The 24,222-nt window shown below is 39.5% G+C and overlaps 1 protein-coding gene across 1 annotated transcript; it reads left to right on the top strand.

Moving 5' to 3' along the window:
* Nucleotides 1–4,280: 4,280 nt before the first annotated feature.
* Nucleotides 4,281–18,484, top strand: LOC308105023 (mucin-13-like; the record flags this gene model as incomplete). The annotated part of the gene is made up of 11 exons (XM_080455658.1): nt 4,281–4,335; nt 9,248–9,370; nt 10,974–11,083; nt 12,642–12,700; nt 13,029–13,201; nt 13,572–13,706; nt 15,464–15,503; nt 15,716–15,753; nt 16,132–16,219; nt 16,903–17,146; nt 18,070–18,484. 11 exons carry the CDS (start codon nt 4,281–4,283, stop codon nt 18,367–18,369), a joined length of 1,365 nt encoding a protein of 454 aa, XP_080311784.1. The 3' UTR covers nt 18,370–18,484.
* Nucleotides 18,485–24,222: the final 5,738 nt, after the last annotated feature.

A 24,222-nucleotide genomic window follows, 5' to 3' on the forward strand; every position in this document is an offset into this window, starting at 1 on the left:
GCCAGCAAATTTGCTAATATAGCATCAAAATCAGTTTAACCACTTGAACCCTATTGGCTATTTTCAAAAAATCAAAGAAATGTGAAAAACATTTTCACACACAATATTTTCAGATACGGGTCTGCGGTCCTTGACATGAAAACATTTGAGAACCACTGTTTGTGAAATGCCATTTTTACCTGTATGTTTTGCCAAGCAATTGTTATGTGCGTTTCCCCTCTACTGACCTTAGGGTGGGTGCAATTTAACTTTAAATGTGAAGAGGGTCATTTCTGTCATCCACTGGTGACTAGGCCTGTCACAAATATTAACATATGATATTCGTCATAACTGTTAACATGATATGCTATGGCACCAGCTAATGGGGATCCGTAATAAAATCTAATCAAATTATGAAAAATGTTCAATGTTTCAAACATTTCCCAAAAATAACTGAAATAGCAGACCTACAAGCTCACAACACGCTCACAACACGCCACTCGTGACGTGTTGTGAGCTTGTAGATCGGCTATTTCCGCTATTTAAAAAGGTTCAGTCATTTCTTTGTATATTTAAGTTACTTGTCATATAAGTATGCCCAATTTTTGTTTATGAAGCATAAAATCCAAACAGAAATGTGATTTTTTTTATTTGTATGTTCCAATGTTCAAAGCCAAAAACACATAGTTAATCGCAATTGATGACAATTCATTGTCAAGTTAAAATTACTGATAGTGACAGCCCTACTGTTGGCAAAACCAGCGCTACACGCTTGGGTGGCGCAGCCCGCCACCACGGAGGTTGTGGGTTTGAAGCCACCGGGGTTGCATCTGGCTTTGAAGGGCGTCTATGCGTACACAATTGGCCCGTGTTCGGGGGAGGGAAGCCGGGTGATATTGGTCATTGCACGTACCCCTACGGGCTGGGGTGGCACCTGTCAGCAGGGAGTGTGGGGGCGCGTCCTTACATAGTCTATACCAGTTGTGCGTGATTGGCCAATACGCTTGTGCAAGGACGCGCTGTGATTGGCCAGTAGCCACTTTGAGTGACAGTTGGGGCAAACGCTCTCACCAAGACATGATTTGCTATTCTGTCCCTATCGGTACATAACTCGAACGGCGCTGAGTCGGCCCAAGCGAACTTCGCAACGTTCGTCACGGCAACTCGCTCGCTTTAGCTCGCTCGGTGGTGCCTCACGTGGCTCAAGTTCGCTTGAGACGGCACGCCTCCGTCGCAGTCCAAAACTATACGGGCTAAAGAAGTAGCCCGCAGTCGTTGTAGGCAGAGGCACTTCCGCCTTGGCCACAGAAGGGGGCGTGTTTATAGCACAACTGGTTTAGACTTTGTAATGTCGCGTGTTGGGCGGGAGGAGTAGGACGAAGGCCCTACGTCCTCCTGGTGGGGGATCCTCACAGTCAGTAGTATACAACAGCAGTCACACAGAAATGTTTGTGGGGATGAATTAATTGGCATAATGACTAAATTGGAGAGAAAGGGGGGGTAAAAAAATATTGTCAACTCAAAATTTTAGAAGAATAAAAAACAGCGCTACAAGTGAACTGTGTTGCAACTCTAATCGCAATAACCATTAAAATACCTGATTGCATGGACATTTGGAGAGTGTTGGGTGCAGCTCAGACATGTCTGTACCTGATGTACAACACTGCTTTGGACTTTGTTACGGTTATAAGACATGATGGCAGTTAAGCGGTAGTATACTGTAAAATCCTGAGTGTTAATGTAACTCTGAGAGTACAAATGGACCCATAAAAGGTGCCATTTGTACACTGAGGTGATCGGTTTATAGCTTCATCATCACACCTGTCGGCCTCTCCTCTATTGACATTCTTCACAGTTGTTAATCTGTCATAATTACCCCACCCACCCCCCCACCACTATTATGGGATTTAAACACGGCCCAGTAATAGTCTTATATACAACCTTCTCTTTAAATTGTTGAACTAAGTATGTACAGTAAGGTATATTGTACAAGCCTTCTCTGTTTGGGAACTATGTTTGTGTCATTCTCTGAGAGTGTTGTACATTTGGTTCCATTTGTACACTCTCAGAGTTACAGGCCTGTAAGTGTCTGTCTGGAACCCCCTTAAGGAACCCTGATGGTCCCTAGTACCCCACTTTGAGAACCACCGCATTTGCACATCCACTGATTGGATCACTTCACTTGAAGTTCAGATATCTTCTTGTGATTGCCATTTCAGATTTCCTCTTCCCGTTGATGACGCTCATGATGACGCTAATGCTCCTGCAATGCGACCAAAGGTAACCTAGAGATAGATAATGTTTAATGGCAGGTAATGAGTAATGGTGTACTTCTCATGAGGTGCAGTTTACCCTTTTCACAGCAGACATTTCTACAGGTAGGCACAGCTGAAAGCAATCATGTTAATTGTGGGTGGATCCTTTAGGTGTTGCTAAGCTGTCCATCCTCACACAGTAACACTTACATTAGGCTATGTTATGTAACTATTTAAGTGATTGAAATGTTATTTTGTTCAACCTGTATGGTAGAGTATTACAACTTATACAATTGGGGTGGTTGTATTAGGTCTCCCTGCTATTCTATTGAGACGTTTAGATCCTCTTTCTGGTTTGACACAACCTTTGTGGTTTGACACGAATTTGGACCTGAAGGGCAAAATTCAACTTCTCCCCTGAGCAAGCAGACAGGCTCTAGTAGCTAAATGGTAAACATCTCAGCATTTATTTTGCACAGGAGACGCAGGTTTAAATTTGGGGTAGAACGAGACAGTTGGGTATTGCAGCTTTAATGAAACACACAATTATTACTTTTTACAATTCCATTATAAAAAAAATCTGAGCTTTCTTTAAACCATTTCCCAATACTTGGTCTGTTTACAATGCTATCATGTGTTTTGGCTGTAATGAACATAAAAAATAACGTGTGATATGAATTAAGAAAAGATATCTGTTCTTTCTGCCTTATATTTTGTTCTTTGGGATAACAAGCTATTGGGTAAAATAAACAACTTAATGGGCTCCATAGCTGATGACACTGATCACAATTTCTTAAACACACTCACAATTAATGCTATTACCTTCAGTTGTGTTTGCCTGTCAAAATTCCTTCTGTGAAAAGGGTCTATTAGACATTTCCAACTTGACATTTCAGTTTATGTCCAACTTTCAGCTTCTTTTCTGGTGTTGATTCGTCATGACCGCTTACGCCATTGAAAGACTTCTTCTAAGTGGTTAATGATGGCTAGTAGAGAGAGAATGCTTTAATTTCATGAAATTAATGGTTAAGAATTTGCCTATGCTCACTGTGATGATCGTGCTGGTTGTTTACCGTCTTTATTGATAACTGATAATGCAGGGGCCATGGTTTAATTTGAACATTCTTTAAGAGTTTTACCACAAACAAAAAAACATTTATATTGAAAACAAATTCAATCAAAAATTTAATTTCTGATATTAGACTGGCATTACAATATCTTTCTGGATTTTCTGCCTCACAATCTAAGTTTGACGGTGCAACCAATCTGATGCCAAGTTTATTGCTCGATGTATTCTACGGATAAAGCTCTACCATAAAGTCTGGTGGACCATTAAATGGTGTTTGTGAGACTCTAAGCTTTGGAACAAGAGCACCTCCCCCACCCTACCCTGGTGTTGTGTGTACCTTTTATTTTTGTTCTCTTTTCATGTGTTACTAGGGAGGTGAACTTTATATGGCAGGTGAGGTCAGTCTGTTACACCATCTACCTTCAGTATACTAGACTCATACACAGACTTTGAGCGTAATTATATAGTTGTCAATGTTCCCACGAGAAAGACTTTAAGATGTATCCATTTTAAAATATATATATATTTTTTTTCAACACATCTAATGTCATTAAGATATTCTACATGTATGCTGGAAGCCTCCAATTGTGAGGAAAAACCAAAAAAAAAAATATATATATATATATATATACATACATATATACAAGTCAGATTGATGCTTAGTTGCGTGCCAGTGTAATGCACTGAAAATCTACAAGCTGTAGAAATATTACCTAAACTTTTAGTTTTTACATTAAATTTTTTTTGTGAGAAACCGTGGGTTAAAGAAAGAAAACAATGGACTTCCATAGATAGGTAATGGGTATAGGCTCCTAAAATAGACCCCCTCCAAAGGGATGAAGCGGGTGCATTTGTAAATGGTTGCCGCCTTCTTGAGGTGGGGCTAAAGATTAAAACTGTCTGTAGTTGATACCTGATTTCTAATCATTCAAGACTTCAAGGGGCAACGTTTGCCACGCTCTGTTATGGCTAAGACTATGGCGCATAAACTTCTTATTTTCTGCTGGCTTGTTTTGGTCATCATTGGACAAGGTAAGTTACGTAGTCTTATGTTTAGGCCTAAATCAATCACACTTTACTGGTCCAAATTATGGACTGAAATGTTTCTTGTGATTTCAATGCAAACAAGTTGATGTCCATTTTGTACGTAATTGTTTGATATTTTACATTATAGCTACTTTTTGGTCATCATAATACACAACTAATTATACATAGAGGTTTTTCCATGTGATTCATTAGTCATCGAGACTTATAATAAATAACCTAGAAACTCTTTGTGAAGAGGCTTTCCTATATCTTATTAAAATCATGTCTGTTTTGACAGATGAAATGTTTCTTTCCCTTTCCTTCTCTTACTAGGCTACATCAAAAATATATAGGCCCTCAGAAGTGGGAGAGAAACTGTAACAGAAAAAAAACAATACAGGGGTTGACACTAAGGTCTCAGAGGCACTTGCCCGTCGGGCAAGTGCCTCATTTTCTACTTGCCCACAGGTCTTGCCCACTTGCCCGAAAAGTAAATCGTCCTTTATAAAATGATAGGTTAAATTTGAATTACCATTCAATTAAACACTTATTTTTTTTACTTTCTACTTTATGGGGCTGCACGATAAAAAATGTCATACCTCAATATGTATGCCAAATATCTAAATAGCTATGAATATGACTATGGGTTGAAGGTAGGATAAGTGATATTTTTTGGTTAAAACAAAAAGGGTTTTGTTATGGGTTAAAGCTCTATATTCTGATAGTACTCATTGCTATAGAGTGTTTGTTCAGTAACAGGGGTCTCTCTGTCTCCCCAGCTCTTTGATAGACAGAAAATAAATTTCCAGTTAGGTGACACCATTTCAGCCAATCAGGAGAGAGTACCCATTTATCAGCTTCATTTTTATAATGTTCCAGTTCCAATTTTACATGCACATTTCTTTGTGTCATCACTTGCAATTTCACTTGTTTAATCTGTATCCTGTCTGAGTTCTCTGTCCTGATTCGATAAAATTGGTATCCTGACTCGAAAAGGCATTTTCTGTTTAATAAAAAGAGCTGGAGAGACAAAATGTGCACCTGCCCGTGGGGCAACCAGATAGCAAACTTCACCTGCCCTACCATTTTATTTACCTGCCCCGGGCAGGTGTTAGTGTCAATCCCTGCAATATGGTTATGGTCTCCCAAAAGGTTGAGAGATACAGATCTATTGAAGTCCATGCTTTTAAGGATAGCTTAGCTGATGTTAATAGCTTAAATATAGTTGTATATATTTTTTTTTTATATACCGGTACACAAAAATAATGAATGCCCTGAATGAATTTAGTTTTCTCTGTTGCCATCAAGACACCTCAAACACTTATATTTGAGGGGGAAAAAAACAGAAAATGGAGGCTGTGTGTTCTTGGTAATCACTCTCGTCCAACAAGCAGCTGTTAGTTTATTTATTGCTGTTATTACTGTATATCATGAGCATTGATTTAGAAACATGTTTAAGCTGTTGACGGGGATATTTTCGGAGAGAAATATTTTCCATGGCCGTATACAGTATATTTGTGTGTGTGTGTGTGTATATAGCACACGCACGCACGCAGCACGCACGTAAACAATGTGTGTGTCAGTCACAGCTGACATTGTTAAAAGAAACAGGAACTATATTACCTACTATTCCATCCTGGGGTTATAGCTGGTCACTCAAGCAACAGACAAATATTTGTCCATCGTGTTGATGAAGACTGTTTGACCTCACCTTTTGACCCTGGGCTTTCCCTACCTGCAATTAGAGGGCTATTGCAGTTGAGGAAATCTTTTAGGTTGTGCTGAAATCCACTAGCATGGGTTAATGCTTTACATGTATTCAACCTAAATGAGTTTCAGAAAGCCCATTTAACTACTGATACCTTTTACATGTGAGCCTTGGGGCGCAGATGAAGGCTTCAGTGAAAAAGGTCATGCTTTTTATAGCGTTTTAGGCATAAATAGCTGTCGAATGTCTAGCCTCCCAGGCGCCCACGTGTGGTTAAAATGTTAATTATGCATTTTCTATGAAGAAGCTTCCTTGCACGACTGAGCTCATCAAAACTGAAATCGAGAGAGAGAGAGAGAGAGAGAGACTTTAATGTTTTTTTTTAAATGTGTTTTTAGTTTTAACAACAAATACGACGACCCCAAGCCCAGGAACGACTGCAACCACAAATACGACGACCCCAGCCCCTAGCCCAGGAACGACTGCAACCACAAATACGACGACCCCAGCCCCTAGCCCAGGAACGACTGCAACCACAAATACGACGACCCCAGCCCCTAGCCCAGGAACGACTGCAACCACAAATACGACGACCCCAGCCCCTAGCCCAGGAACGACTGCAACCACAAATACGACGACCCCAGCCCCTAGCCCAGGAACGACTGCAACCACAAATACGACGACCCCAGCCCCTAGCCCAGGAACGACTGCAACCACAAATACGACGACCCCAGCCCCTAGCCCAGGAACGACTGCAACCACAGTAGGCCCAGGAACTACTGCAACCACAGGAAATGAAACTACGACAGACCCAGGGCCAGGTCCTACAGAGCCTCCTGTCGTCATAGGTGGGTAGTAACATGTTACATTTACTATTATTGAGTATAATTATGTGTGAAGAAGAAACACTACTTTTACTCTGTTAAATTGGGATACATTCCGCATGAGAAAAAGTGATTAAAGAAACACTTCACCCATTTTCAACCTTATCTTCATGTAATTGGTCCTTCTAAATGCTCATTATCAGATATCACAATTTCCATCTACTCACTCTTCAGTTCAGAAACCTGCCTACTAGTGATGCGCGGGTTGACCCGTAACCCGCGGGACCCGCGGGTCAACCCGCGGCGCGGGTGGGTCGAGTCAGAATTGGCAATTATGCGGGCTGCGGGTGAGCGGGTCAGCCGCTCTCATAAGCAAAAAATAAATAAAAAATCACATGCTCTTGTTTTGTCGTAGAATAATAACAATAAAACAGTTTGAATACACTTGGGGATTATTTTCTGACCATGATTTTACAGAATTATAGGTAAAATCGCGGGTCGCGGGGCGGGTTGAGCCATAGATTTATATGCGGGTTGGTTCCGTGGCGGGGCGGGTCATGAAAAAACCCGACCCGCGCATCACTACTGTCTACCAATGACATCATCTGTGTGGATTTGAAACTAATAGAAATAGCCTTTCTCTTCCTGGAAAGTTAGCATGCTGAAATAGAAGTTATGGTTCTTTTTTTTATGACCAAACCTACCTACCGATGATGTCACTGGTGCGAACTAGGAAGTTGTTGAACTGTCCACAGCCCGCCTCCGAGACGCAGAACGAGTAGATGGAAATGGTGTCATCTTATAATGAGTCTTAGTAAGGCGACTGTGCATATCTGTCCTTTGCGTATCTCGAGAACCGTTCAACCAATCAACTTCAAACTTGGTGTGCGTATCACGAGGACCCAAGGGAGTGCAGTGCCCTGTGGGAAATTGGCCGCATAAGTGGTTCTCCAAAGATATTATGTCTGTCTGCGTGACTGCCAATATACACTACAGTATGGAGAAGATCCCTGATGTCATCAATATGACGTCGTAGACATAATACCAAGTACTCTTGACACTGGGTATAACAGGTATTGCATGACTGAAGGGCCAGGCCTTCCGAACGGCCATCGCACTACCAAATATAAAACAGACTGTCATCTAGTGGTTGATTTTACTGAAGGAATATATGCAACTAGCACTGGTGCTTCCAATTACTCAAACAATTACTCAGAAGTTACTCAGTACTTGCATAGATTCTTTCACTAAATACTTTCTTACTCTTAATCAAGTAATTATTTGGATGAGTACTTTTTACTTCTACTTGACTCATATAATTCTAAAGTAACAATACTTGTACTTGAGTACAGTTTTTTGCTATTCTACCCACCTGTGACAGTTTATCTCAAGTTGTATTTGAAGTGCTGATATGAAGACCTGTTCACATTCTACAGTTTAATAGTTTTACACCAGGGGACAATTCCGTTCAAATGCCAGTGCTCTAGTTGCTTATGCTTAAGCTTGTAGATAGGCTATTTTTGACGAAGAGATTTGGTGTAGACTGAAAAAAAACAGTCCAAGTACTAAGCCAACTCGGGTCCAGTTTACTATGTCAGAGGGCTGAAGTGGTTAAAAGTTTATTTTACTGTGATAAAAAACAAACCATGTATTTGTCTAAATATTGGGTATAGCAATTCACAACCTGTTATCAAGTGAACACACCCATGGCATATTCTTTTATATGGTCTCAGTTTACTGGTAATGACCCTGAGTTGTGTACAAAACTTAAACATTAAGCAACTTTTATGATCCTTAATGGCCCCATGACCTGGTGACGCAGCCTGTCGATGTGGATATTCTTCACTGCGCTAACATGGCTGCTGTAGTGTGAACCACAGCTCTGTATGACCCTGTATCAACATAGAACTATATCCAATTCTATAAATCTCTTTGTGTGTATGTTTCTTTAACTGACATGGACATCACAATCACATTGGACAGACCAGATGCACCTAAGAACTATATACTTCCTTGTACGATGGATGGCTAAAATTGTTGATTTATAAGCTCACAAAGCGTTGTGATACGGCACGTTGTGAGCTTATAGATCTGCTATTTGAAACATTTTTTAATTGTGGAATTGTTTAAAAAAAAAAAATGTTCTGATTGTTTTTCTTCAAAAGCCTGTTTTAGACAATGTTCACCCAGATTAGAGACACTTTTCTTGTCACACACGCCACTTTGAATGCAACAAAACCAACAGCTCCCAACTCTGGTAGTTTATTATTTGCTAGTATTATTTTCAATGTCGGTCCGAAGCCTGCAGTGGACACTGCATTTCAAAACACAGTGCTGTGATTGCTGCTCATGCATCTATGCTTCTGTTTGTCTTTTGCATTCAAAGATCCTTGTTCTCCAAACCCATGTGGCAAAGGGAGCACTTGTGAAGCTCGTGCAAATGACGCCTTCTTCTGCGTGTGTTTGCCTGGCCGCTACTACGACGAAGCCCAGCTTCGCTGTCTGATTGGTGAGTGTCTATCTATCATATAGTTGCTGTCGGGACGGAAACCTTGCATGTCCAAAACAGTTCGCTTTTTATTATTATTCGAAAAACATTTTAAAATTGTGAAAATCAACATCTACAAGCTCACAACGCCTCGCATCACGTTGTGAGCTTGTAGATCTGCTATTTTCACTGCTTTTGTGCGACACTCTTATATGATGAAGAAGAGCATTAATTCACGAAAAAAATACATAAGTTAAAATATGGAGATAAGAGGTTTCTGCCCGACAGCACCACTAAAATGTCCTTAAAGTTAAGGTAAGTGATTTTCTTTGGTTGAAATAAGTGTTTAAAAAGCTCTATATTCTGATAGTACTCATTGCGATAGAGTGTTTGTTCAGTAACAGGAGTCTCCATGTCTCTCCAGCTCTTTATTACCGGTAAACAGAAAATGCATTTTCAGGTCAGGATACCAATTTGATCCAGGATAGAGAACTCAGTCAGGGATACAGATTAAACAAGTTAAATTGGAAGTGATGGCACAAAAAAAAGTTGCAGACACAATTGGAACTGGAACACTATAAAAATTAAGCTGATAAATGGGTACTCTCCCCTAATTGGCTGACATTTTGTCACCTACTGTACCTGAAAATGTATTTTCTGTTTAGTAAAGAGCTGGAGAAACAGGGAGACTCCTGTTACTGAACAAACACACTATAGCAATGATTACTATCAGAATATAATCTAGTGCTCTAACCTTTTTAACAAAACACATTTTGTTTTAACCAAAAGATATCACTTACCCTGCCTAAGTAGTAATAAGTATTAGTAGCAATATCACAATTTGTTTGACAATTGCTTGCTCAGGGTGGGACAATGTCGAGTCTCTGCTCTATATGTTAAGTGTCTTGAGACAACTTGTCTGTCATTTGGCACTATAATGAAATATAATTAACTGGGCAATATGACTTCAAATCAATATCAAGATTAATTCAAACTTTTGCCTCGATTATGATTAATGAACGATTATAGAAAATAAATAAATAGTGAAAATAACACATCTACAAGCTCACATGCGACACGTTGTGAGCTTGTAGATGGGCTGTTTTCACTATTTTTGTACACCGTTGCACAATGAAGTATAATAGAGTTGCCAGAGTTGCTCCTTAGATCTGCTGCATGAATTATGTATAATGAGTAAGATTTTGTTGAGTGAACGAGTGAGTTAGATTATGATTAATGAAGAAAAATGTCACTATTTCATCTGCAGAATATTGGAGTGCTAGAATTACAGTAAAGCAAACTAAGATTTAGGTGGACTAAGCTATGCGAGAGAACTGTCTAAGACCTTACTAGAGAGTGTGAGAGAGGGGTCTGACCACCCTAACGAAATATAACGTGACAAATCCAACATGTTTGTACGAAGTCCCCCCAAATGGGACGTATTGAGTTTTATTTTAACGGTAGAACAAGGCCCTGAGTGCTTCTCTAAACTGACAAGCGCAATGTTTGTTCCATAACATTTTGCCAGTGTCTTTATAACTTCAATTCAAGAAAAATATCTCAGTGGTAGGAAAATCTTAGTTTGTGGCGTGCTTTTTTAATACTTCATATTTTCATCTTTCAGCCAAGGTTTTCCCTGCAGTTTTTACCCTCTCAGACCTGACCTATATACCTCAGTATGCAGATAAAACATCTGAAGAGTACTTAAACAAAACTCATGAGATTATTAACGCGGTAAGTTGTCAAATTTGCCCTCTGTGTCATGTGGATGTAGTACCATCTTTGCTGCTGCTAGATTTAGATGATGTATGAACTATGAAAGAACAAATGTATTCATTCATTAATGGTACAATCTGTATGTGTTATGTCTGTCATCTACTCCTATAGAGGTACAATTTACAATTCAGGCATTTAGCATCTTAGACTCTTTTATCCACAGATACGTGTGGTTGATACTAAGTGTGAAATCAGTAAATGGCATGAACCCTGGTCAATAAATGATGGGTAAATAGTCAGAGTGCAAAGAAAACAATTATTGCTTCATAAATAAACTAGAATACCAGGTAAACATCAATCTAGTGTCTGTCTAAAAAACATGCTATCTTGGTAACATAGTAAGTCATACTGTGTAACATACATTTTAGTGGTCTGTTTTAGCAGCACCCCTTTAGTAGCTAAAACACAAAAAAAACACATGTATGTGGAATGGTTATTGTGACAAATATACCAGTGAAAGATATCAAAAATAACTTTGGTTTAATCAAAAAGTTTACACGTTATGACTTTAAGGTCATTGGTCAGATGTCCGAACTACTGTGGTGGTGCATCTATCATCTACCATACACATTGGTTAAAATAAGGTTTTATTCATTAAAATACATCCCAGGCTGTAGCTTTAACTGGTCAATGAATGATGTATTACTTATTTAATATTAAATATTATAATATTGAATTATTAATTGAAGTCATTATTGGTTATTTCAGCCATTCAATAGTCATAAAAAGCTGAAAGAATACACACATGTCGGAGCGCAGGGTTAGGGTGGGATCATGAAACAGAATATAGAACCCATACCCACACCATTGGAGCATGTGAGTGTGCACGTTCTATTCTTTTTCATGAGCCATTAAATAGTCAAAATGTTTACCAAACAACATCAGCCAGCAAACAATGAGACAAACAGACAGGAAGACATACTGTATAAAAAACAATAACGTATAAAAATGACTAGATGCTAAAATATATAGAAATGAAATACTAAGTAGATGAGAAACGATTACAAACAGATACTAAATTGATTTAATTTTGCAAACAATGTCATTGAAACAAACTTTAGAATGTGTTGAAGGGCATTCCAGGTATTAAACGGACAAGAGGATTTGCCAAACTCATTGTGCTCACAATGAACACAAGAAGACCTAATTACAGACATTGAATTATTCAAATCATAAATTGTAGAGATTACAGTATGATTGTCTTGGCTGATGCCGACAATAGGCCTCTCCGACCATGTATTGTATTGTTAAGCAGAGAACAAAAACTACAATTTTCATTGTAGTGATTGTACCAAATAATCTGAACATAGGGAAACTATTTGTAAAGTTCATAGGTCATAGCTCATTTATATCCTTTATAAGGCAGTTTATATAGAAGGACATTGTTATCTGTGGTGTATGTACAGTACTATTAGTTTACATTGGTTTGAACATTGTGAAATAATATGATAATTAAAATTAACTGATTATTAACTGATTATTGCTTAGCTAAACTTATTTTTCTTTCAAATGATAGATTTCTCCAGGGTTTAATGCAACTAAAGGATACATTAACTCTGTTGTTCTGCAACTCAGGTAGGTTGATTACAAGGATTCATATTTCTTTCTATCCCATATTCTTTACCTAGCCTACATGCTGCCATTTACGCTACTTATTATAGGCACAGTTTGATGTAGAATGAATCACTCTTGTGCCACAGTTCATATTTTGAATTCGATTTCAAGTGTATGATATATGTACAGCAGTTGTGCATGCAGGTGGATGGATCTTCCTCTCTGTCAGTTTGCAGTGTAGCTCTAATCCTGTGATCCTGAACACGATTCAATAGGTCTTTTGATGAAGTGTTACACACTTAATCATTACTGGAGAATAACGGTCAATAATAATCATTTTATATCATAGCCCTGCCCCTGGCACTCCGGACAGCCGTGCCTTTTGGTTACAAAGGAATACAGGTGTTGATGCAACTGTGGATAACATCTTTGAAATCACTTCAACGATCACAGACAGCGAAGCTTACGACTTGATTAATAAAACCATTGAATCTGGTGTGTTGGGGAAGGCAGTATATAAAGGTAAGTTGCATACACTAATTTGACAGATTTCTTTGAGCGCCTAAAACTGAGATGAGCATCTCATTTAATTACGAGAAGTATTTAGAAAAACATGAATCATTACCTGAAGTTCATTCAGATAAAATATGCGAAGTGTTTCAGTCTCTTTAAAAATGATAATTACTGTCTATTCAGTAGTCAGTCTTATCTCCAAACCACTGACAACATACATAATCTGACCCTGACCAAAAGCCTCAGTAGGCTACCACACAGTAACTTAAAAAACGATTAATGAGTTGAACTTCAAAGTGGAAATAGGACCTCTGCTTTTGTTATCCATGTTAAGAGAACATTTACTGATATCGCCCTCTTCTGGTTCCTTTATTTACAGCCAAAGAGCTGTGTTCCGAGACCCTCTCTCCTTGTGATCTTCAATCTACGTCGTGTGAATCGATAGATGGCATTTTCTCCTGCCATTGTATAGATGGTTACATTAAGACTAACTACAGTGACAGTGTGTGTCATGGTGAGTCTTGATATTTGTCTGCCTGTTCTATGGTTGCTTTAGCGGCTAAAGTTTAGCCGATTAAGACCTGAGGCTGATTCTACAAAATATCTTCTAAAACAGTTTTCTGAAAAACTTATATTGCTATATCAGTGGTTCTCAAACCTTTTCATAATAAGGACCCCCAAAATTATATGTATTTGGCCGTGGACCCCATCCCAAAATATTTATTTCCAGGGACCCCCAGAAGCAAAGATTTTGAGTAAAAAAATGCTTGCTTTGAAATATATATGTTACAGGGTGAATGGAGAACCAGGGTGATTGAAGAAGGCTCGCTCGTTTTTACCCACCCAGCAATTCTGTAGAAGAAACACTAGAGGGAGCCACAAGCCAGGCTTGTGCACAAGCACATATGGCCGCGACCACCCACACACACACAGTCACACACACACACATGCGCGTGCACGCACACGCGCTCATGCTTTCAATGGACTGTTAAGATACTTTTATTGCGTTCTGCTGGCTTTAGTTTTAGTTTCTCCCTGACACACACACACACACACACACACACACGCACACAGTGATCCATGAAAAGAACTATTCTGTCCCTATCGGTTTACAACTCGAACGGCGCTGTGTCGACTAGTAGAGCATCGGCCGGTCAGCGCGGGCACTCGCCTGGAGGCGCGAGGGCGCGCCTCCTCGGCCTCAAACTCTACTAAGTCGGCGCGCCTCCGTCATGGACAAGCGTGTGCGTGTGAACGTGTGTTCAGCGCTCCCCTAGCGTAGCTTCCTGGTTGCTATGTGGGGGGGAACAACAAAAGACAGGTCCGCGTCACATCAAAGCCCCGCCTCTTGGCGCCGCGTTCTCCTTCTCCTCCTCGGAGGAGGAGAAGGAGGAGGAGGAGCTCGTCCTCCTCGAGGACGAGCCTCGCATAATAAACCCCCGCCTCGCAGCGCCGCGTCCTCCTTCTTTTGAAAATAGCAGATCTACAAGCTCACACTCCTTCTCCTCCTCGCGAGCCTCGCTAATAAACCCTGTCTCGAAAAGCCCCGCCTCGCCCGAAGCCCCGTGCCTAAAAACGAGCGCTCTGTCTTCAATCACCCTGGATCTCCATTCACCCTGTGACATATATATATTCAAAGATTAGCACAAATTTTCACGATTTAAAAAAAAATAGCACATTTACAAGACCTTGTATATCTAGTCTATCTATTTGAATAGTTGAACCATAAAATATGGTTAAAGTGGTTAAAATGATTGTGATGCTATATTAACTACTTTGGGGACCCCCTGGTTTGTGTCAAATAATTGATAATTTTTATTTGTTTCATGACTAGCCATGTAATGGCTAGTCATGTCCAGTAATGACCGCCTCACTGTACATTATTTCGTTATTTCTGCTTATTAGCATTTCTAAATTATATAAAATACATGTTTTATAACCTTTATTACCTAGTTGTATTAATGACCTACTTGTATAATAAACTTTTTTTTGTATTCTAGATGTTGGACATTGTTAGCACAGACTGGTGGAGTGTGTCACATCAACATTTCACAGCTCATTGTATGAGCATGTGACCAATAAATAAATCATTTTTTATTCAGAGCTTTGGAGCAGGATCCAGTGTGCAAACCTCTTGTGTAGTATAAAATTTAAAAAAAAAAGAAAACCCCCAAAATGTCACGCAGAAAAGTACATGTTCAGTTCATCTGTTGCGCAAGAGACTTTTACATATACGCATATACACAAATGCTCTTTTTCTTCCTTTGGCAGCTTGTCCCAGTGGTGAAACATCTGACGGCGTGTGTGTTACGTAAGTGAATAAAATTAATAAATATCTACTATGTTAGATTTGCTTTCACCCATATTAGAATTATACTCTTTACGTACACTGTCTATACAGTGCTGTTTATGTAGAGCCAGATTTAATATTCTGTAAATACAGTATAGAGAAATGTTATTATCATACGTAATTGCATGATTTATATTTGTGTACAATTATTCCCCCCCCCCCCTGTGTTTCAGTTGTGGATTTGGGTTTTCTGGTTTCCACTGCGAAGAATGTGAGTGCATACTGTGTGATTATTTTAATGACTCCTGGGTTACAGTTCTGTTGGGCAATCCTTCCACTTACTATATGTTGTCTGGTGCATCTTCTATGTGATCTGATCTGTCCTCAAGTAGCAATGTTTCTGGGTGTCTGTTTATCTGTCTGTAGATTTTTGGTCAACAACAAAGGTGTGTGTGCGACTGTGCGTGCGTGCGTTATATACTGTGTGTGCTGTATATGGTCAATTTGACATGTTACAGCAGGCTGTGAATATGAAAGCATGGATTACAGATGCATTTACATTTGTAAAGTATAACAAATGTACAAGTGAACTAACAGTCATCTTTCTCTATCTGTGTTTATGTGCTGCCCCGTTAACTGAATGTTTTAGATTGGGAACTGGCACTGGTGATTGTTGGCTCTGTCCTTGGGGGACTGCTACTCATAATGTTCATCATTCTGCCTATAGTGGCACGCAAGTGAGTTTCACACTCATCCTAACACTAACTCAGTCGTCTAATCAGTCCGCACTGCCTGTGCATTTTTGAGTTTCTCTGAGCATCTTTCTCGTATTTAGCATCTTGCATTTTAAAATGCTAAATTTCTTTCAAAAGAAAACTCACTCTGAAGCTGTCATAAACCCTTATTGTTGTCATTGACGTGCAATTGGCAAAATGCATCGATTACAGTCTGTCATGTACAACATCATGGTTAAATGGGAACTTTGCCCATATTTAATATGAATGTATTGTAAGGAGAACATGTACACACATGTACACACTTCCCAATGCGTCCTGTGTAGAGAACTTGCGTCGGAAAAACAACATGTTTCAATGAGGTTTACTTGCTGGTGGCAAATTTCTAGTTTGACATAGTCCAATACGATAGGATTCCAGATCACGCTGTCTCTCTAGGATTCACATTAATTATGGGTGACGTTCCCCTTTGAGTAACATTAAAGCCAATTTCATTTTCAAAGAACAGCTCTAAATCTTTTATTAAAACTACATTTTAAAGTTTAGGCGTTTTCCACACACATTTTTGCAAAATGGAGGAGAATATGGATATTTGTTCAACTTTCTGTTGGTCTATCAGCTCAATGTGTGGCTCGTCTGGAGAACTGAGTGTGATATAAATCTCTAACACTGTAACACTCACTTAGACCCTCAAAGAAGACATCCCAGAAGAGCGCGGATACTGGTGTTAAGAATGTCTATGAGAGCACGAGCACCTCAGAGTTGAAGAAGGGTGCCAAAGAACCCATTGTCAATGCCGTCAAGGCACCAGCAGGTGCAGTGCCCAGGATCCCACGGGCCTCTGCAAGCAATGGCTGGGATCGAGGCACCAACCTGGAGATGACCCCAAGCAACAGCAGGCAAAACCTTGTCCCCATGGGCGGCAACATGGTGAGTGTGAGTTGGTTTCTGTGTGTGAGAGAGGGGCTGTGCTCTTAGGTGAGTGTGTGTGTGTCACTCTGAGGCCCTGTCCGCACATACACAGGTATTTTAAACATAAACATAGCCTTTTCTATTAGTTTGGAGGGGGGTTGTCTCTATGGGTTGTCCACACACGCAAACATGTTTTTGTTTCCCGGTAACTGACTTTTCTGATAACTTTAAACTTTAAAACTTTAAAAAAATCTTGTGGACAAGATATACTTTTTCAGCCTTCCCGTCATACAGTATGCACTGCAGTTTTTTTTGGCTTGTGACGTCGTCTCCTGGCGCTCTCCTTTGTTAATATAAGTATTACATACTGGTAGGACATGGATAAAATAGTGCTGGTTCTAACATTACTAATAGTGCACTACTGCCATGACTTGTGCGTTCACTGGCTAACTTCATACTCTCTCTCTCACCATCTCACAAGAGGTTTTATAATAATGGTGAACCACATATTGCCCTGCTGGCCGTGGGAGTCCAGCACCAAATCCAACCTCTCTCATACACAGTAACGGTCTGAGTGGACCTTTGTGGGTCCAACACTCAGATCTTTACTGTGTATGTCACTGAATGTCTTTTTTTCTGGCCAAAAATACATTAAAATAAAATCAGTGAGGTGGACAGGTCATTCTCCATATGGGTGAAATTGTACCAGTTCAGTGCTAACGTTAAGTATAATTGTTTAGTTGGAGCAATAGGCTACTTTCCCCAATTAGTGGGGGGGGGACAAATAAGCAGCAAAAACCTGAATTTGCTCATTTCAAAATGAACGTTAAGTTTATGTAGTCATATATTCCTTAACAATATAACGTAACAGTGGCTTCAGTTCATTTCATGTGTAGTAATTAACAGGTGATTACGTTAATGCTGTTTTTGCATTATAACAGACCTATGAGGACGCAGACGAAATGAGGGGCCCATATCGTGCACAAACCAACCCATATCCTGGGAATGCCAGCCAAATCAACCCGTATGCTGCAAGCCGCCCACAAACCAACCCATATCCTCAGAATGGTGGCCAAACCAACCCATATGCTCAGAATGGTGGCCAAACCAACCCATATGCTCCAAATCGTGCACAAACCAACCCATATGATCAGAACCGGGCTCAGTCTAATCCATACGCACAGAGCCGTGGTCAGACCAACCCTTACTACACACATGATGATGGAAGGAGACTCAATTAATGGGTTTCCACTAATTCTGACCCGAGAATGACACATTTAGAAGAATCAAAAACTTAAATCATTAGCTGCCATCTTGAATCTGCCTTTCATGTTTTCTAACGGTGCACTACCTGGTTCCTTCAGTCGTTGTTTGTGTTGTACTAGACTGCCCCAACGCTCCTGATTTCGTGTATAGAGGGGCGGGTGTAAAGAGCCGGCAAGAGATTGCGGCTGATCCCATTGGTTCACCGATCTGTCCGTCAACCCCCGCCCCGTTAACACAACATTACGAGCGACGCCCACTGCACTCTGGTTGGTTGGGAAGTGAAACACTTCCTCATACCGAGTACACCGACGGGCTGGGCCAGGCTTTTATTTTTTAGCAACACTAAACAATAAAAGCCTGGAGATCGAGGCTAGTGTTGTACAGACGGTGTATCATTTTATTGAGTCTTGGCACATACATGGCTGGAAAATATTTAGATATGGATCTATTATGCATTAACCATACACATTATGAACCCATACAGTGCCAAATGCTTTCAGAAGGTATATCGTTTTCACACTGTGCCTCATCCTTGTGAGTTTGATATGATGCATAACATCATTTAAGTTTTTTTGTTTTATTCTATCTATTGTACTTTTGTTTCACTTTGAATATTCCCTTTATGAATTTATGATCGGATCTAAAGTTAAAAAATACTAGTCTGGAGCCCTACACTCTCTAGCTGCTTGTCTATGAATTTACAAATAATTATTTCAGGGTCATATGTTTTTGATTATTTAGACTGGCCGACAGGCTGGGGGAGCCCTCCACAGGGAGTGGGAGACGACTAACTCGGGACCCCAGACATATCCGGTACCATGTGTAAATATGTAGATAATTTGTTTGTTTTTTATTGATCTCTCTTCCCCCTTGCCCCCTCCTCCTTCTTCTTCCCTTTCTCTTATGGAAAAAACAAAAATGATGGAGCTTGCACAAAAATGAATTTCACCCACTGTTTTACACCTGTAAACCTGTGATGTGGCAATAAAGTTGATTCTGATTCTTAACATACAACAAATTATGTCTGAAAAGGCACATACTGTAACAACGATATAACAATTTTAAAACCCAGCTGGAGGTTGTTGCAAGCTTGTTTATGAGTTCTATTGTGAAAGTGAGTTATATTGTATTTTGCTATTTTGATATTGTAATATCTCAGCAGCCAGATTGCTTTACAATGTCCAATTACAGTGCCTCCAGGCTTTGACTTTTACAGGGGCCAGTTTCGAATTGCAGCCATCTGTAAGTGCTCTTTTAGAGTGGTTTTGAAGGAGAGTAGGGATTTACACTCTTTTATGACTGTTGGTAGGGCGTTCCTTATTTGTGTGGCATAGCAGAAGAACGAATTTAACCCATTCTTTGAGCCAAATGTGTTGAAAGTGATTAGTGGAGCTCCCTCTGGTGGTACAATGCTGTAACCACTTTCCTCTCCTTTGTGTGTGAATTGACCTGGATATTATAATTGACATCAGTAGCACAAAATAATATAACGTTCGTTTTAAAGACATAAAACAGAGCTCTGAATAATAAAACAAAATGAAATTACGAATTTAAATTAAAATAAAACAAAAATGCAGTTTTATACCTCTGTAGCTATATCAGAGATTCAAGAGGGTTTATTCACTCATATAGGTAAATGTAGCAAAATGTTGGTGTGGCATGCTCTGCAGAGTGCAGACCATGCTTACAATAACATAAGATAATAAATGATAATACTGTATGTAATAAAAAATAAAATGCAGAAAGCCGGGTAAGGGCAAAACGCTTTTGCAATCAATGGGGAGTGTGCAGAATGTAGCTTGTGCAATGCGCCAGACACTGCCCATTCAAACAACAAATACTAATTTAGTTCATGCACAGAATCAAGCAAGATCACTCATTTATTTTACAATCTTGGTTTGAAAACGACGGTTGTGCAGATCACTTTGGCAGGCCTGGCTCTTACATGTTATAGTTATTGACTCCACTCAAATAAGGGTGCACAGTTATTTCTCTTTCTAGCTATGGTATTATCATTAGTACTGTTATTGTTTTGTTTTTTATTCTTTATCTCCCCCGGGTATAAAGATTACGTTTTCACCCCTGTCTGTGTGTGTTTGCACGAGTCTGGACATTTCACAAATAGATGGATGTGCTATGTCAAAGCTTTTGTGACCCCTGCCAGTAGGCCAAGAAAGACACTCCATTATCTAGTGTTGTCACATTATTGCATTGTCCAGTATGTTGGAAATTGTTATTTTTCTGTATGTCTCTACTATGCTCTCAATTTCTTTCTAATTATTTTATTGTTCAATGCTGCTATGTCAGAGGAGCCAGACCTTGAACCTTGATCCATTATGTATACAGCTCTGGGTTGGCCACCCAGCCTGCTCCATGGAGTGCCCCTTTGTAGTTGAACATGGACAGCACATTTCTATGTTAATTTAAGAGTGGTAAACATTTTTACTCTCTCAGTTAAATTGGCACTGAAAATGTTGCTGTTTTTAAGTTGTTAGCTTTACTTTTTGTCTGTTGACTGTAATGAGCATGCAAAACAGACACTGTCATCTTCATCACCTTGAAAAATAAAAATCAGTTAGTAAGTTATTTTTAAGTAATCAGTAATCTCTCAAGAAAAGATTCATAAAAACAGCAGAGGGCACTGCTTTTCCTTTTTATTTGACGATGGGTTCCCAGATTGAGTAATTAGTTATAAAATCAGATAATAAGAATAAGAAATAAGAAAATAGTGACTCTTAGGATATAGACAAGTAATTATACAGAGGTACAACAATGAGTTAGTGTCCAAATATTATGAATACAAAAGCAAATAAACCTGTTTTTGAAGGAAGTGATAAAATCTTGCTTCAATGTTATTTGGAAATGACCAGTGGTGATTTCTTTCTCATGTAGCCAACCTCCTAACTGAAGAAAGGTAAACGTAGGGTAAGTGTTTTTTTTGTGTTTTATTCATTTATTTATGCTATTTAAATATTCAATTAAATAGTTCTATATTCTGATAGTCCTCATTGATATAGAGTGTTTGTTCAGTAATGGAAGTCTCCCTGTCAATCACTCACTCCAGCTCTTTAGTAAACAGAAATAGCATTTTCAGGTCAGGATACCAATTTCATCCATCTGTCACATACCTGCCAACCTGTACGCATTTTGCGTACAAACTACGCAATTCTATGTCCAATTCTACGCAATTTCGGGGGATGGGCGTGGTATAGCCCTGAAACGTGAACCATGGCTAGGCGTGGTATAACAATTAAACCAAAAATAGGCACATTCAGCATTTACTCCTAGTAAACCCAACTCGCGGCCGCAGAACTTTAGCTGATGGAAGAGAGTGAGTTATAATAATCAGGGCTGCCAACATTGGACTGTCAGAAGCCAGGAGATTGGTTTGGGGCGTGGCTAGCGGGGGTCTGGGGGTCTTTCCCACAATTTTTAAAAACAGAGTAGATGTCATTTCCTGTGTTTTGATGAATTTTGTGAGTTTGATACTTTTATCAGACTTGCTTTACTAGCATTGGAAAATAATGGGTACAATTTAGTAGGCCTACAGAAATTGATTTGATGACTGAAGCAATGTAAGACCCATCTTTAATAACCACTCATTACTTAAAAGTTAATATCTCTGTAGTCTGTATGCATTGGCATGCACTGACCACACCCCCGAACCGGGGGGTCTGGGGGTCTTCCCACAGAAACTTTTGAACATAGATGTAATTTCCTGTGTTCTGGTGAATTTGGGGAGTTTGATACCAAATTCAGAAGAAAACCAGAAGAAATGACGATCCAGGGGAGTGTCGGGAGACGTGGTCAAAAACCAGGAGACTCATGCGGGATCCAGGAGTGTTGGCAGCCCTCCCCTCCTAATAATAACTAAGTACAAACTTCTTAAAATGTGACCGTAACGTTATGAAGCATTGCTAAATGTTTTGGTAACGTTAGTTTCGTCTATTGTTTGATTGAAAAAAGATGGGTGTGCACTGCTGCCTCAGTCACCATGATTTTGCGCGGTGTGCAATTATAATATTGACATCAGCCAGTGACAGCCACCAAGGAGTAATACAGGTAAGATAAACCTTTAAAACCTAGCCTGGTAAACCCCCCCCTCCGGAAATCTCATTTGCATCACTCCTGAAATAAAATACAAACGAGATTTCCGGAGGGAGGGTTTACCAGGCTATTTAAAACCGTCCTCTGAGGTGAATAGATGTCATAGCAGCAACCGTACTCCGTTGTGAGAATGAGGGTGTAACGAGTGTCTCCTCCGCGACTACTGCTGTTGTGGTGCATGAAGCCCGTGTTTATACTTCTTCACACGACGCTGTTGCGTGGCAAGCAAGGGGTCGGTTATGTTGTATGCCGTGTGACCCCGGTCGTACAAGTAGGCTACAATACATCGGGCATGAATCAGTCAAGATCCAAAATAATAAATAAAATACTGAGCTGCTCAGCTGCATGCCCTAGATATTTCCACTTTATCTCTGAATGAGTCAACATATGTATAGTATTAGCCATGGTTCACATGAGGCTCGCCTGACAGTCATGTTTCAGGGCCAGTATAGTATAAAATTGTACAGTGACTGAATGAACAGTGAATGAATTATCTATCACCTGGGAATATATGAATACATGTATGGTCTATCAACAATGAGTAGCCTATATTCATGAATATACAGACTAGGCTATATATTTATACACTCATTGAACCTATCAATTAATTATTGGAATAGGAACGTACATCAGTTGAATGCTTTTTGTGTGTGCACTTAAATAAGCTTGTAATTGAATTGCATTCAATCATTAGATTATTACATAGAAATGTAAATCATGCACAGAAATGTGGTTTTATTTTGGCTACACAATTAGCAATGTTAAACAAAGACAAGTTTGTGTAAATACTTGACAATGAAAAGCTATGTTACAATATACCAAAAACTAAATGGTTTAATTCAGATATACTCAAACATTTGAGTACATCTGATATTGTACATGATTTTACACAATTTATATGTTGAATAACATGATCATCGTGATGCATGTTCATTCATAAAGTCACTGGTGATAGACTGTACTTTGACATTTACGCCTATATTTATTGACTATGTATGTTAACCCGGTCTGAGCAAGTGCAGTAATATATTTGATTAAAGATTTATCTACAGTATTGCCATGGCAACACTACTTTTCAAGAAAGTATTGCAAGTATTAAGTTATTATAACATCTTGCCTCCATTAGTGTAAGACATGCAATGTACTACATTTCTGGTGTGAAATGTCTATAATGTAACTGTAAAGAGTCCCCCCCCCCCCCAAAAAAAAAAGGTGTGCGGGACCACCCAAAAAAATCACCCCTCGAAATATGCGGCACGCACACTTCGCTCGTGCGCATAGTGGTACTCTACAGAAAATCCCAAGGTTGCCAGGACTGCAATCAGGAGAGAGAATTCGCATAGGTTACTGATAAGTGAAATTGGAAGTGGTGATGACACAAAGACATGAGCAGACAAAATTGGAACTATGGGTATGGGAAGCCACCCTGTAATTTCTCGTTACCATAAAAGTAACGAGAAATTACAGGGTCTGTTTATTGACAGCTTTGCCAAGCTGTAAAAATTAAGCTGATAAATGGTATTGGGTACTCTCTCCTGATTGGCTGAACAATTGCAACCCCCCTGAAAATGTTCTGTTCATTAAAGAGCTGGAGAGATGGGGGGACCCCTGTCACTCTATAGCAATGATTACTATCAGAATATAAAGCTTTAACCTTTAAAAAAAAAAAAAGTTTCAACCAAACAATATCATCACTTACCTAACTACCTTTAATATTATAT

This window comes from Gymnoscopelus braueri (assembly GCF_963280865.1).
Source record: "Gymnoscopelus braueri genome assembly, chromosome: 17".
Classification (NCBI taxonomy): Eukaryota; Metazoa; Chordata; class Actinopteri; order Myctophiformes; family Myctophidae; genus Gymnoscopelus; species Gymnoscopelus braueri.